The 17,152-nt window shown below is 32.3% G+C and overlaps 1 protein-coding gene across 3 annotated transcripts in view; it reads left to right on the top strand.

Moving 5' to 3' along the window:
- The window catches only part of LOC127708659 (small G protein signaling modulator 3 homolog), a 60,685-nt gene extending 50,204 nt beyond the window's left edge, over positions 1–10,481 (top strand). Inside the window, exon 20 of one of the 3 annotated variants that reach the window (XM_052213740.1) lies at positions 6,665–10,481. In XM_052213740.1, coding sequence (XP_052069700.1) covers positions 6,665–6,800 — 136 coding nt within the window. In that variant the 3' untranslated portion in view covers positions 6,801–10,481. Of the gene's footprint in view, positions 1–3,272; positions 6,485–6,664 lie in introns of those variants that run through there. The other 2 variants (XM_052213739.1, XM_052213741.1) reach the window with 2 other exon arrangements.
- Positions 10,482–17,152: the final 6,671 nt, after the last annotated feature.

The following is a 17,152-nucleotide window of genomic DNA, read 5'->3' as shown; positions in this document are numbered from 1 at the left end:
CAGCTAAATTGGGTCATTCTTTCTGTCTTTAGGTATAATACCACCAAAACATAGTACATCATATTTCATTGCAGAAAAAGATTATGAGTCATAAACATAAATCTTGAGTGTTTAATAGCACCATTCTTTTTTTTATTTGGTATTCCTATAAATTATTTTGGAGGTGACCTGGTTACTTAAACTTGTAAACAGGAAAAAGAGAGGTGAAAATTTGCTTGGTTTCCTTGTGGTGATGGTTTTTTCTTATATGCAAAGGAATATTGTGTGAAATATTCACTGTAACACTGGACAGGATTAAACTTCATCCATGCCAAGTATTTCTTTTTTTTGAAACAAAGATAAATTCTGCACTATTTTTTGAAAAATGTCAATTTAACAAAGAATAATAGGGTGGCAAGCAGTGTAAATTATTAATCTGATACTATTATTGTATTTAGGCCACACCAATTTGATTTGTAGGCTCAAAAAAATATGGGTCGACCGAGTGAAATTTTTTTAATTTTATTTTTTTCTTGAAATTGAGTATTTTTGAGGCAAGTGCTCTACAAGTGAAGCAAACAGTATAATTTTTTATGCCCCCGCCGTAGCAGAAGGGGCATTAAGTTTTACCCTTGTCAATCTGTACATCCTAAAGTTGGTTTCAGTTCTCTAACTTTAGTTAAACTTATACAAAATGCTTATTACCACAAAACACAGATCAAGTGTGAATTTCGGTGGCATCACTTTAACTGTTCTAGAGTTATGCCCCTTTTACAAATGGAAAAGATGCTGAATTTTTCGTTTCCGTTCTCTAACTTTAGTTTGCCTCAACCAAATGTTATGAAACTTATACACAATGATTATTACCACAAAATACAGATCAAGTTTGAATTTTGGTGGTGTCACTTTAACTGTTCTAGAGTAATGGCCCTTTTACAAATGGAAAAGATGCTGAATTTTTCGTTTCCGTTCTCTAACTTTAGTTTGCCTCAACCAAATGTTATGAAACTTATACACAATGATTATTACCACAAAATACAGATCAAGTTTGAATTTTGGTGGTGTCACTTTAACTGTTCTAGAGTTATGCCCCTTCACAAATGGGAAAATTCCTGAATTTTTCGTTTCAGTTCTCTTACTTTAGTTAGCCTCAACCAAATGTTATGAAACTTATACACAATGCTTATTACTACAAAATACAGATCATGTTTGAATTTTGTTGGTGTCACTCTAACAGTTCTAGAGTTATGCCCCTTCACAAATGGGAAAATTGCTGAATTTTTCGTTTTCGTTCTCTTACTTTAGTTTGCCTCAACCAAATGTTATGAAACTTACACACAATGCTTATTATTACAAAATACAGATCAAGTTTGAATTTTGGTGGTGTCACTTTTACTGTTCTAGAGTTATGCCCCTTTACAAAAGGAAAAATTACTGAATTTTTCATTTCCGTTCTCAAACTTAAGTTTGCCTCAACCAAATGTTATGAAACTTATACACAATACTTATTACCACAAAACTCAGATCTAGTACAAAATTGGATAGAGTCACTTTTACTGTTCTTCAGTTATGTCCCTTTTGTAACTTAATATGTAATGCAAGCAGGGCATCATCTGTGTCCCATGGACACATTCCCCATTTATTTTTAAATTGTGCGATTTAGAATTTATGTACATGTTATAACTGGGTTACTAACTTCATAGAAAAACGAGGAGAAACATGCTCTAATGCATATAATTTGATTGATTGGTGCCTGTACCATACCAGACTTTCTTGTCTCACTGTGGTTTAGTTAATTTTGATTATTTTCGTCAAATAAGCTTTGTCTGCATGAATTTTCATTTAAATCCATACATGTATATATATTAAGGAAGCATAGCAGATGCAGTTTTACAAGAGGAATTATGTTAGTTAGGTAAATGACAATTGTTGAATAAAATTAAAATATGTGTAATGTATGCATCCCGATTTTTGACCTTTTATTTACGAATCTATTTATCATAAGTGCGTCGTATATTGGTATGACGTTGGCGTTGTCGTCGTCCGAAGACACATTGGTTTTCGCACTCTAACTTTAGTTTAAGTGAATGGATCTCTATGAAATTTTACCATAAGGTTCAATAACACAAAAGGAAGGTTGGGATTGATTTTGGGGGTTATGGTACCAACAGTTAAGGAATTAGGGGCCAAAAATAAGCATTTTTGTAACTTCCAGACATAACTTGTGTGTTAGTGTATGGATCTCTCTGATATTGTACCACAATGTTCCATATCACAAAGGGAAGGCTGGGATTGATTTTTGGGGTAATTGTCTCCATAATAGGAATTAGGGGCCAAAAAAGGGGCAAAAAACAAGCATTTTTCTAGCTTCATGATAATAACTTGTGTGTAAGTGTACGGATCTTTATGAAATTGTACTACAAGGTTCCATATCACAAAGGGAAAGCTGGAATTGAGTTTGGGGGTAATTGCCCAAAACGTTTAGGAATTAGGGGCCAAAAAACAAGCATTTTTCTAGTTTCCAGACAATAACTTGTGTTCAAGTGTATGGATCTCTCTGAAATTGTACTGCAAGGTACCATACCACAAAGGGAAGGCTGGGATTGAGTTTGGGGGTGATGAATCATAAGGGGGTTCAAAAAATTGGGGGGGGATTTTTTTTTCATTTTTTTTCTTTAAATTTTCCATTTTAAATTGGTTATTTCTGATTTATATATAAAAGCAAATAATTATGATATGGTTTGAATAGGTAAATTAAACATTTTTAAGTTCTTAGACCACATTCATTCTGTGTCAGAAACCTATGCTGTGTCAAATATTTAATCACAATCCAAATTCAGTGCCGTATCAAGCTTGAATGTTGTGTCCATACCTGCCCCAACTGTTCAGGGTTTGACCTCTGCGGTCTTATCAAGCTGCGCCCAGCGGAGCATTTTATTTTTTTTTATTGAAAAGTCAATTTATCCAAAACAGGAGCGGAAAAATCCAAAGGACTAGGAATCAAATTGGTGTGGCCTAAGATAACTTGCACCGTAATGACTGAAATAGAAGATTTATTTCCTTAAAACTTTTCAAGATGAGTGTCACAGACTGCCAAGAATAGCCTAGATTCAACCATTCCCTTAGCATTTCTTACCAAAACAATTTCATTTTCCTAGATTTGAGAACAATTGTACTACATATCCTAATAGACAAATTGATATATTGAATTTGACTCACTGCAAAAGATGTGCTGAACAGTGAGTAGGACTGATAATTTGAAGAGTATACATTGACCATGGTTTGTATTGTAGGCTTCTAGCACAGTTTGCATTTAATTTATCAAGAAACTGGGAACTTGGAATAAAAAAGAGAGCCAGAAAAGAAGTGACTGATTCAGTCCAGGATATCTTGATAAAGCATCATCTATTCAGCTGGGAAATTTAATTGTTTAAAATGTATAACATGTAGGATATGGAACAGTTCTCACTATACAGGCCATTGTAGGATTTATAGTCGAACAACAAGGCTTATTTTTGCCAGAAATACAGTATGGCACAGACTTTTGTCTATGTTCCATGAATAGGTTTCTGTGTAAAAGAATTTTAAAAAAGAAAATAGCAAGCTCTTTAAAACGATGGATCCAGCCTCTGAAAGATTATTCTTTTGGTTTGTTAAACTTTGAAAAATTTTCTATTGGCCTTAACACATATATATAGTATATTTATAGTTTTTAATCATATGATTGCCCCCTGAAGCCATATCAACTTGACATTATAAAAAATAAAAGTGCATTGTCTAATTATACCAAGATAGTTTGATTTTGCTGCCAAATTACATTCACAGCACAATTTGTATGAAGATGTTTTTCTGTTTTGTTTATTTATCCTTTGTTTATGTTGTTATGTTGTTATGTTATACATATTGTATTTATTTTCTCCTCCATGTTTTAAGAGACAGGCATATAGGTTATAGATATAAATTTAGAAAAGAAATATTGTTGTAATTTATGAATCCATCCACAGCTGCATGCTATAATATATGTGTTATTACAGAAAAACACTATAGAAATTCAAATGATAGCATAACATATCTTAACATAACTTTGTTTGCACAGAGCTGACAAATTTGTTGTATGGATCACTAAGTATTTTTTGCTTGGAGCATGAATTCTTTTCAACATTTATTAAAGACAATTTTTTAAGTGGACTATCAAAGTTCCTGTAAAACCCTTAAAAAAAGGGGGATAATGTTGATGATCATTTCCTTTGTATACTACAGCTTTCAATCAAGTAATGATTAAATTGTACATGTGCTTTATATTAATTTGCAAGTTTTTACAATTAATTTAAGCTCAATGCAAACAAGTACAAAGAGTTTGTAGTTTCATTTTCTTAATGAAATGTTTGTATATTTATTTGTAATACTGAATTTCACTATGAATAATTCTGTTATTGTATTAGAACCCATAAAGCACTTCAGAGAAATGTAACAAAGTTTTGTTTGGTAAGAGTAAAATTTTGTTTAGAAAAATTCACACATTGACATGATTTTCATTACCAGTATTTACTTTAACTTTTATACCTTCTCTGTCAGTATGACTTCATCTATATCTTCTTTATAAACATTTGTATATATAAACACCTGCTCAATTGTTGTTGTGAGTAACATGTGTTTTTGTTACAGACTGTTGTCACAGTTACCATTCAGCCTCAGTTTGGAGAAAGAAATCCCACAATCCTCTACTCCACATGTCAAACAACTCAGATCAGGAGTTAGAGATATGTTAATAAAGCATCATTTGTTTAGTTGGGATTTATAGAAACAGATAATTAAGGGGGGAATGGACATAGTAATATAGCTTTAATTGATCAGAGATTATGAGGAAGTTATTAAATGTAAAGCTCTGTACTGTGACATGAATGATTCCAGTTTTCTTGGCATAAATGTTTTACCAAATTTATTGTCAGGTCTAAATCCATTCTTCATTAACGTTGTTTATAAAATTATTGAACGAAAAACTTAATTACAAAGGAAATAAGCTTACAGCAATTTCTATTTTTACTGTTAACAAGTTAAAATCTGTTTTATGTCCCCCCCTCTTTTAAGTGGTGAGGGCATATAGTGTTACCCATACCAATTTTTTGTATTCTGAAAGCCTACAGTTGTCCAGAGTTTTTTGCATATTGCCTGCATCTGTAGTACATTAGTGTATAATGATGACTGGTTGAGATTGTTTTTAGTACCAGTAACTGAATGTTTGTGGAATTATGCTGCTCTTTGATTTAGAAAATTTCATAAAATTGTACTTGTCAGGATTTTAAAGTCATGCTTCAGATCTGAAGCTGCTCTTTTGTACATTAGCATATAATGATGGCTTAAAGATTGAGTTTATTTTTTTTTTCCAGTTGACAGACATTTTGATAAATTTGAGTTTGAATATCAACAGTTCGACTGACTTTTTCTAGACATCAAATACATAATGAAGTTCTCTTTTTTGTCATTTAAGCCACACTATAACTCCATGAATGTATAGCAGCAAGTTTATGTCCCTGGTATATGTCACTTTTCATATGAAATTTCAGAAGTAGGTTATAGGCAGGGACATTCTTGTTGTAAGGACATATCTAGTTTCTACATTTATGTATTGTTGAATGAAATCCAGAAATCCATTTTGTTAATGTAGCTTTACTGTGAGAATATTGTGCTTTGAATGAAGAAAATGTTGTCTGTTTTTATACATTGCTGGTAGCTTAAGTATTCATACAGAAATAAGCTTGTTAAGTTTTGTATTGTGTATGTTATTTCTTTATTTTGTGGGGATTATTTTACTTAGGGTTGTGAGGTTGTGTATTATCTCCCTTAACTTGGTGGATAACAATGTTATGCATTTTGTCTTATTTTAAAGTTATATTTGCAACCTTAGTCAAATTTTTTAGTAGTATTAAAATATGAAAAATAAAAGAAATGAACATGTTTTGAAAACTTGGAAATATTTGTGATGTCTAAATTATTTGCTATTTTTTTAATTCACTACATATAAGGAAATGACACAGTAACATGATATGGACAATTTTGTGATGGCTTTAAGTGTTGTTTATTTGTTCCCTATTTATTGTATGATTGTATAATGCTTTGCCTAATAATACAGATCCAATCTGATTTAAATATAGATCCTGTGTCAAAGCTTTGCTTACAAGGATCTGACATCTTTCCGTTCTACTTTCTGTTTAGGTATTTGTTACATCAGCCAATGAAATTTTTGAAGGATAAAACCAGAGGATCCCAAACAGTCTTTAAAACAGAAAGTAGAAAGGATTGTTGGTCTTGTGAGCAAATACAGGATCTGTAGTTCAATCATATCAGATCTACATTTATTGTACAGTGGCAATTACTAAATGTGGTGTAACTTCATACCTACTTAATCATATTATTTTGTAAGAACTCAATATATTTATGTAAATGATACACTACATACATGGAATTTATTAAAAATAAGGGATTAGGATAACACCTTTTTCTTATTAATTTGTGAAATTTTTTAACAGACTATCCAATAGGATTAGTAATTGGAATAATTTATTTATACTTGTGAAACATAATGTAGTTAAAAGCTAGATTGTATTGACCAAAAGAAAGGAAAAAAAATGCCCAAAATGAACATTAGCATGATATTGTAATATTTCTCATATTTTATATTTTCCAGGTTATTATCCCAGTTTTCCTTCAATCTATCAATGGACTGGGAAATCCCCAAACAAACAATTACAACTTTTAAACCTTTCAAGGATGGTGTAAAAGATATGTTAGTTAAACATCACTTGTTTAGTTGGGATTTATAGATTACTTGAGAGAGTTATAATTTTTACAATGTCCTAGTTATCATTCAAATTCATTGATAGGTTTTTCTTTTTAGCCCTTTCATAAAAATGCAAAGTTCCTTTTATCAAATATTATACAAGGAAAAACTACACTTTAATGATAGAAGTTGGTTGTTCAAGACCAGTGAAAAATAGCTAATCAGAACTATTGTTTGACTTGTTTGCCAAAATTTGTAAATGGCAGCATCAATTTAAATTCATAATGAAATACTCCTTTGTGTTCTGTCTGCCCTATATGATTGGTTTTCAGTTTATTTATTAATGTCACTATATTCATCAGATTTTTTAAAAATTATTAGACTGAAAATAGCAGTTCATGTACCTTTCTGAATCTAGAACTTCTAAGCTACAAGAATGCTGTCATATTTGTCCTTTAAGATGTTTTAAAATTGTTACCAAAGTCACTTATTATCAGTATGCGTGTTAATTTATTTCATCTTTTATCTGAGTAATAAATGTTAGACCAGTCCAGAAGAATCTGTGATAAAAGAGGGATATTCATTTGTCCCCCCCCCCTTAATTGTTACTCATCAAACATTCCATGATATATAAACTGCTTCCCAAAACATTCCATTTATTCGTTTTTTATCTCTTATTTTATTATTAGGGACCCCAACATAGTTTATCATCATACAATAAAACATTGTTGAAATGACATATGGATTGGCCATTGTCATTTATGTTGAGCTATATGGATTGGCCATTGTCATTTATGTTGAACTGACATATGGATTGGCCATTGTCATTTATGTTGGACTGACATATGGATTGGCCCTTGTCATTTATGTTGGACTGACATATGGATTGGCCCTTGTCATTTATGTTGGACTGACATATGAATTGGTCCTGGTGATTTATGTTGGACTGACATATGGATTGGCCCTTGTCATTTATGTTGGACTGACATATGGATTGGCCCTTGTCGTTTATTATCCATTGGATAGCATTATATCTTAGATTAAAATCTCTGTTGCTGTAGATTAAGGAATTCACCACTTTAAACATATTTTGATAATTTAACACAATTTGACTATAGTTAAATCACTCTGACCTACATTTCATGCTTAAGTGATTATAGTCAAAAATAAGGTACCTCATTTTCTCAAAACCCAAGGTGGTATATCAATGATATGTTAACCCTTATTATTCATGTGTGTTTGGTCTGTATCTTACTGTAGGAACATATGATGTTCTTGGGTGAAATTTCATCTTTACATGACCTTTGCATAGTTCATCATGACCTAGTTTTTATACTTGAATAACTTTGGTTAAGTTCTCTTCAGATGTTGACATATAAAAATCAGAAGATGTGGTATGATTGCCAATGACACAACTGTCCACCAGAGATGAAATGACATATAAGTTAACAACTATAGGTCACGTATAGTTTGTGAATGTTTTACACAACTGTAATCCTCTTTTTACTCAACATATTTCAATAAAGTTTACTAAGATGTGACAATGTTTTAATGCATATTACTATTTGGATTTTCAATAATATGTGGAGAGGTAGAAGGTATAAAGTCATCTGAGTTGCCAGTCATGTAGTTCATGGGCTAAACTGTTGTGGTATTTTAACATTTTTATTTAATAGTGCATTTATCTACTCACCGTATAGTACATAGACACTGTATATAAATCTAAAGGATGCACATTTTAGTTATTTCTATACAATAGTAATCGCACTTGTTTTATATCAATACTAACTAAATATAGTGGATAAAGGTCATTTCTTCTCAATACAATTGTTATATAATGATAGAAACTGAAAGCAAACACTGGATTATGGACTTAAGGCTGTCTTTTCTGTAAGCAAAATATATAACTTCTAAGACAAAACAGTTTTTTTACTAGATGGTTTTCTCATTAGCCTCGTTATTTTTTTTTATTCAAGCCCTGGTTTGATTTCCTAGATTTGAACCAGTTTTAACTTTATTCACATGATGTTTCTAGCAAACAAGAGATTTTCAAACTTTTTTGTTGTGATATTGTATAAATAAATGACTTGGCAATCTATCATATCACAAAACATGTATTATAATTGGCTTTCAATGTTATTTTCTGGGACATAAATCATTTTTTGAAACTAGTACTTTTAACATTATTTTATGTTTATGAAGTCATAAAATCTGTGATATATGTAAACATTTGAACTTGATTTTTTTTTCAAATATTTTGTTATAATTTAAATTAGAGTATTTGTAATGAGATTTAATATACACAAAAGACACTGTTACTAAGTGAACATGTTTCCTCATTATGACTTTTTGGAGTAAGAGTGTAGATAAAACAAATCTTACCGCGGAACTGAGATGGTGCTTTAAGGGCATTATTTGCCCTAGTTTTTGGGAGTAGGGGATGGGGATATTATAACTCTTCTCGCTGAACTTGTTGAGTACTCTAACAGCTTTATTTGCCATATTCTTTGGGAGTAGGGGATGAGGGTAACAGAACTCTTCCCCCTGAACTGATAGGGTGCTCTAAGGGCATTATTTGCCCTCCTAGTCTTTGGGAGTAAGGGATGGGGGTAACAGAACTCTTCCCGCTGAACTGATAGGGTGCTCTAAGGGCATTATTTGCCCTCCTAGTCTTTGGGAGTAAGGGATGGGGGTAACAGAACTCTTCCTGCTGAATTGATAGGGTGCTCTAAGGGCATTATTTACCCTCCTAGTCTTTGGGAGTAAGGGATGGGGGTAACAGAACTCTTCCTGCTGAACTGATAGGGTGCTCTAAGGGCATTATTTGCCCTCCTAGTCTTTGAGAGTAAGGGATGGGGGTAACAGAACTCTTCCTGCTGAACTGATAGGGTGCTCTAAGGGCATTATTTGCCCTCCTAGTCTTTGGGAGTAAGGGATGGGGGTAACAGAACTCTTCCCGCTGAATTGATAGGGTGCTCTAAGGGCATTATTTGCCCTCCTAGTCTTTGGGAGTAAGGGATGGGGGTAACAGAACTCATCCTGCTGAATTGATAGGGTGCTCTAAGGGCATTAGTTGCCCTAGTTTTTGCTCCAAATTTATTGTTTTTAATTCAAGATTTTCATTTATGTCCTCAATGATAATAACTTAACAAAATACTTCAGTAGCCATGATGTCACAAAACCATATAGTTATGTTGTTATACAAAGAAACATAAAGTAAAAAATAATAAAACATTAATTTTGGTTGATTTTAAAATATCAAAACCAAGAAGACAATGTATAACATCAACTATCTTTATGAATATTTCCTCTATTATGAATTTTCATGTGATATATGTCCTCAGTGTGTCTCACTTTAAATGTCAAAGCAATGGCAGTTTTCTTATTTTATGTAAAAATGCACAGACTCCTTGTAAATGTATTGGCGTTATAAGGTAATCAGCCTTTACCTTTTTTGTGCAATATAGTTATTATATTATCAGTACTACCTGACATATTCTGAGAAATCCTGTAACTAGTGCAATATTGCTGAAAAAGTCTACAAGAAATCCAGATATTTGTTGAAATGTTTCTTATTTTATTCATATTTATTGTAAAAACAAGAAATTTATGAAATGTTGTAAAAACTGTTATCATGATAACAACAGTATTACAGCCTATTAGATCTTTGTTGTAATCATGATCAGTGCAATCTCATTGTTATTAATAAATATATTTACATTTATTCTGAGTTAAAAATTAATTATGTCACAGTTTTAAACTGGCCAACTGTTGTGTTCACTTATCAATACACTAACCTTCAGAGTAGAGCTTTTAGATGGAATGGTGGACCAGTTTCGCCTAAGATCAAACATTTGATTAAAATCAGAGTTTGAAATATGAATCACATCTTCAGTAAGATATGAGAAAAAAAACAATAAGATATTGAAGGCCATACGATAACCTATAGTTGTGAACTATGTCATTTGGTCTCATGTGGAGGGTTGTCTCATTGGCAATCATACCACATCTTCTTATTTTTAAATATGAGATCTTATTTTTATACGACCGCAAAAATTTTGCGGTCATATATTGGTATCACGTCATTGTCGTCCGAAGACACATTGGTTTCCAGACAATAACTTTTGTTTAAGTGTATGGATTTCTATGAAATTTTACTATAAGGTTTATGACCACAAAAGGAAGGTTGGGATTGATTTTGGGGGTTATGGTCCTAACAGTTCAGGAATTAGGGGCCAAAATGGGGCCCAAATAAGCATTTTTCTAGTTTCCAGACAATAACTTGTGAAATGGTGTATGGATCTCTCTGAAATTATACCACAAGTTACCATATCACAAAGGGATGATAAGAATTTGCTTTGGGGGGTTATGGCTCACACTGTTTAGGAATTAGGGGCAAAAAGGGGGAAAAACAAGGGTTTCCAGGTTAATGGACAATTACTTAAGTACAAAACATAATTTTAAAGCAGTGTAAGGGAGGTAATTCAAACACATATTGTCAAATTACCTCCCTTACACTGCTTGTAAATTATAAAGAAATGTGTTGTCTTCAGGTGATTAGCTGTCAATTTATTTTTATACGACCGCAAAAATTGGTATCGTCGTCGTCGCCAAAGACATTTGGTTTCCGGACAATAACTTTAGTATAATTAAATAGAAATCTATGAAATTTAAACACAAGGTTTATAACCACAAAAGGAAGGTTGATTACCTCCCTTACACTGCTTTTAAATTATGTATAAAGTAAGAAACTCAATTTTCCAAAGAAAAAAATTAGGGGTCACAATTTATTTTGCTAATTCTTTGTATATAGTCTGAAAACAGATTTACTAAGTATTGCACAACTGCACAGTGTATTGCACAACAGCAATCTTCAACTGAATATGAATTCAAATCATACATTTGGATTCCAGACAATAACTTTAGTTTAAGTGTATGGATCTCTATGAAATATAACCAAAAGGTTCAATACCACAAAAGGAAGGTTGAGATTGTTTTTGGGGGTGATGGTCCCAACTGTTTAGGAAAAAGGGCCAAAAAGGGGCCAAAATAAGCATTTTTCTAGTTTCAGGACAATAACTTGTGTATAAGTTTTTGATTGCTCTGAAATTGTACCAAAAGGTTCAATACCAGAAGAAGAAGGTTGGGATTCATTTTGGGGGTAACTGACCAAACTGTTCAGGAATTAGGGGCCAAAAAGGGTCTAAAACAAGCATTTATCTAGTTCTCAGACAATAACTTGTGTTTAAGTGTATGGATGTCTCTTAATTTGTACCACATTTTACAAAAAGAAAATTCCTTCAAAATTGGAGGGGGTAAACAAAAATTTTTTGAGGGGTTCAATTTTTTTTTCCTCAAGATTTAAGAAATTGTCAATTTTCCAAAGAAAAAAATTGGGGGTCACAATTTATTTTGCTAATTCTTTGTATATAGTCTGAAAACAGATTTACTTAGTACTGCGCAACTGCACAGTGTATTGCACAACAGTAAGAAATCTTCAATTGAATATAAATTCAAATCATACAACCAATTTCAAGTTCTTTGACTACATTTATTCTGTGTCAGAAACCTATAATGTGTCAAATATTTAATTACAATCCAAATTCAAACCTGTATCAAGCTTGAATATTGTGTCCATTTTTGCCCCAACTGTTCAGGGTTGGACCTCTGCGGTCGTATCCAGCTGCGCTCGGCAAAGCAGTTTATTAGAAGTTACTATTTAAAAAATGTTTAATAAAGGTAATTTAATTATAGCCATGATTATGTATGTGAAGGAATTTTATTTTTAGATATTACTATTTAATGTTGCTGATGGAGGCTTTTTATACGCCTGTTTACGGGACGTATTATGGTATACCGTTGACTGTCTATCCATCCGTTGTCAACATGTCAGATATTAACCCAAAAACGCTTTAACCAATATGCATGATTCTTTGGTGAATTGTTTATATCTATTGACGTGAGCTCCCTTTTGTTTTTTATAAATTTTGGATTTACCGTTTTCGAGTTTTAGGGTTTTATTCATTAAAAAAGGGGGGATTTTCCAGTTTGTGGATAATAACTCGAAAACAATTTCACCAATTTGCAAGAAACTTTGGTGAATTGTTTATTTCTATCGACATGACCTCCCTTTTGATTTTTATAAATTTTAGACCATACTTTTCCGATTTATTGGGTTTTATTCATTACAAAAAGGGGGATTTTCAAGTTTTCGGACAATAACTCAAAAATGCTTTCAGCATTTTTTATGAAACTTTGGTGAATTGTTTACATGTATATCTATTCAGTATTGATGTAAGCTCCCTTTAGAATTTTATAAATTTTAGATTTTACATTTCTGAGTTGTGGGGTTTTTATTCATTAAAATAGGGGGGATTTTCCAGTTTTTGGACAATAACTCAAAAATATTTTCACCAATTTGCAAGAAACTTTGGTGAATTGTTTATTTCTATCGACATGAGCTCCCTTTTGATTTTTTTAAAATTTTAGACTATACGTTTCTGATTTATGGGGTTTTATTCATTACAAAAAGGGGGATTTTCCAGTTTTCTGACAATAACTCAAAAATGCTTTCAGCATTTTTTATGAAACTTTGGTAAATTGTTTATATCTATTGTTGTAAGCTCCCTTTTGATTTTTATAAATTTAAGATCTTACGTTTCCGAGTTATAAGATTTTATTCATAAAATAGGGTTGGTTTTCAAGTTTTTGGACAATATCCTTAAAGTGCTTAGAGCAGTTTTCATTAAACTTTGATGACTGATTTATATCTATTAAGATAACCTCCCTTTAGTTTTTTTATAAATTTCTGATATAACATTGAGAAGTTATTGTTTGTTTATAGTCTGACAACAGATTTACTAAGTATTGCGCAACAGCACAGTGTATTGCACAACAGCAAGAAATCTTTAATTGAATATGAATTCAATTCATATAACCAATTTCAAATTCTTTGACTACATTTATTCAGAAACCTATAATATGTCAAATATTTAATTACAATCCAAATTCAAACCTGTATCAAGCTTGAATATTGTGTCCATTTTTGCCCCAACTGTTCAGGGTTGGACCTCTGCGGGCGTATCCAGCTGCACTCAGCGAAGCAGTTTATTAATTTTAAAAAAGCATTTTTCTAGTTTCCAGACAGTAACTTGTGATTTAGTGTATGGATCTCTCTAAAATTGTACTACAAGGTTCCATACTACAAAAGAAAGACTGCAAATGAGTTTGATGGTTAATGCTAAAAGGGGAATTCAAAAAGTTTGGGGGGAAGGGGGGTTTCCAATTTTTTTTTTTAAAAAGGGTTCATATTTTTTTTCCAAAAGTTTCAAAATTTCAAATTTTTGAAAAGTTTCAAGAAGAAATCTTCAATTGCACAGTATTGCGCATTAGATTTGTAAGATCTTTGACCACATTTTTTTGTCAGAAACCTATATTATGTCAAAAATTTGATCACAATCCAAATTCAGATAGTATCAAGCTTGAATATTGTGTCCAAATTTGCCCCAACTGTTCAGGGTTCGACTACTGCGGTCGTATCAGGCTGCGCTCAGCGAAGTATTTTATTAAATATGTGAACAAAAGACTAAGAAGATATAAGAACACAAAACAATAAGAATATATGAGAATAAAATCATTAAGAATATATGACAACAAAATGAATAAGAAGATATGAGAATATAGCAATGAAAAGATACAAGAACACAATAAGATGATATGAAAACAAAAGCAATAAGAATTGAGAACAAGAACAAAAAGTAGTTATGAAAACATAAACAATTACAAAATATGACAACAAAATCAATAAGCTATGCAAACAAAAATGATAAGAAGATATGAAAACAAAAACAATAAGAATATACGAGACCACAAAGATTTGCATCTCCAATTTAGGGGTGAAGGGGGTATAGTTAGATGTACCAGAGACAACAATTTCATGATATACTTAGTTTAAATAAATAAAGAAATAGTTTACCCTACATTAAAGTTATACTCTGTTGCTGTCATCTCATGCTAACATTTCTTAATAGAATAAGTCCAAAACATAACTCTGGTGAATAAAAGCCTTCTATTCTATTTGGATCAGACTCCAAAATGTTCTGTGTTTTATTTGGATCAAACAAAGACTTAAAAGTAGCATTATATTGTGCAGACCCCTGGCAGTAAATATGTCTTAATTGTGTAATATACACCTTCATGCATATTGTGCGGGAGGTCGTTGGTTCAAACCCTGGCCTGGTCAAACCAAATACTAAAATTGGTATTTGCTGCTTCTCTGCCAAGCACGCGGCATTAAGGAGTTATAGCAAAGACTGGTTTGTTCGGAGTCAAAATAATGTGTCCGGGTAAGGTGACATGTCTTCCTGCGGACTGTTAACTTGTGAGCTAGCACGTTAAAAATCCATCTCAGTGTGTCGGTCTAGTACAAGGCAGGGTAAATATTCATATTACATAAACATGTTCTCGTCCGAAATATGCATATTAATTTGCCGCTGGACGTTAAGCAACCATCCATCATCATCATCATCATCATCATGCATGTTTTAAAACCTCATATACAGTTTTGTTCATGTCTTAGATATGCACAATCATTTTAGTTGAAACAGAATGATCTGCAGCACTGGTGCTCTCATATTGCTTGCATTTTCCTTAGGATGCTACGGTCCTTTTTCAAAAGTTTCTATCATCTGTTTATTACTAGTAGCTTCACACATTCAATTCCGCAAATCTTGACATATTGTAACTTCATTGACACCTTACAACAGTTAGATTCAGTAAATGGCTGGCTAGAAGATATCAGAGTCCATTACGGACTACCGGTACTTGAATTACTCATTGAGTCCGAACTTTAAAAAAGATATTTAAAACTTCAATATAGATTTTAAGTTTATAGTTCTTTGAATGGTAAACAACTAAAGGATAAGTTTAATGCGTGTCTGACATGTCCCTGAACCAAACATTCAATCTAATTTCAAATCGATTTACTGGGCGTAACCTATTATATCATATTTTCTGCAGTTTAGCGTTTCACGTCTTACGTAAAGAAAATGAAACAAAGAAAACACCTCAAACTGTGTTGTGTGATTAAATGATTCTCTTAAATGTTATAATACTTAACGTCAGGTTAATCTTTTATAATTAATTCTCTGACGTAAGTTGTGTACATGCATATTTTCACTTCATCACGTAAATCCACATTTTATACAGCATTTGAAAGTCATGTTCTTGGATACTAGTCAGCTTTCTCATACGTGATATCTAAAATATTAGGAATTAGCTTGTTTTTGTAATGCATACATCGTTACAGAACAGTAATCTGAAGTTATAGACAAACGTATTGATGGCCAATTATCAACAAAGTATACAAGCCACAACGACAAGAGTCAACTTAAACTAATATAAATATCGAGTCCGAAAATTGAAATTCTAGATAAGCAAAACAAAAATGGGTGATTTGATAATGTTAACCTTGAGGTGTAATAGAGAATGGCAGGTCATTACCAATTTCCTTGATTAAAAATAAAGAAGAGACAGAACACACCAAATACCATAAGAAGAAAAAAAAACGACAATACCATCGCAAAATACGTCATATTGAACACACACACACAACTGCGAAAAGACACAACTGTCTACAAAACACTACAAACAGAAAACCAAAGTGATCAAAACAGACCCCGAGGATGATCTTAGGTGCTCCGAAAGGGCATGCAGATCCTGTAGCATCCATCGTGCTAATGGCAAGCACACATTCGAAAGGTTTCATCTGGTAATGTCAAAATTGTTGAAACGAGGAAGGGATTGTTGTTACGATAATTGGAACATATTCGATAAGACGTACTTGAGGTCCTTTTAGGTCCCGGGTAGAGTGACATGTCTGTTTTCTTACGAACTATTACTGACGTTTAAAATCCGGCATCAGCGAGGCGGTCTAGTTCAAAGCAGGGTTCATAATCATATCACTTCAGCATGAACTCTTCCTGATATGCATGATATTCTTAACACTGAACGTTTACACCAATCCATCCATTCATACGTTAATTTCGCTAGAAATCAAATTACAAGATAAAACTTTGGTCGTTTCAATAAATAACATACTTAGCCGACTTTTCATCATATTATCTCTATGACTTGTTTACTAACATTATATTAACCGACTTGTTGAAGCTATCCGGGGTCGTTATCTTCCTTTGTGACAATTTTCTATTTTCAGGCTACAAATGCACTTTATGTTATGTCATAAATAAACTAACTAATGTTTAAGGTAAAAGCCTCAAAATAATGCCTATATACTTATATGTTAGTGTCGATGTCGGTGATTGACCATTTTTTTTAATTTTCTGTCAAATTGATTGTTTGTTATTTGCATATAACGTCCAGTGGCAAATATTTCAT

The sequence above is a fragment of the Mytilus californianus genome, unplaced genomic scaffold (genome assembly GCF_021869535.1).
Source record: "Mytilus californianus isolate M0D057914Y unplaced genomic scaffold, xbMytCali1.0.p SCAF_7, whole genome shotgun sequence".
NCBI lineage: Eukaryota > Metazoa > Mollusca > Bivalvia > Mytilida > Mytilidae > Mytilus > Mytilus californianus.
Note: the sequence above shows the minus strand (reverse complement) of the source record. Positions and strands in the feature narration are given on the sequence as shown.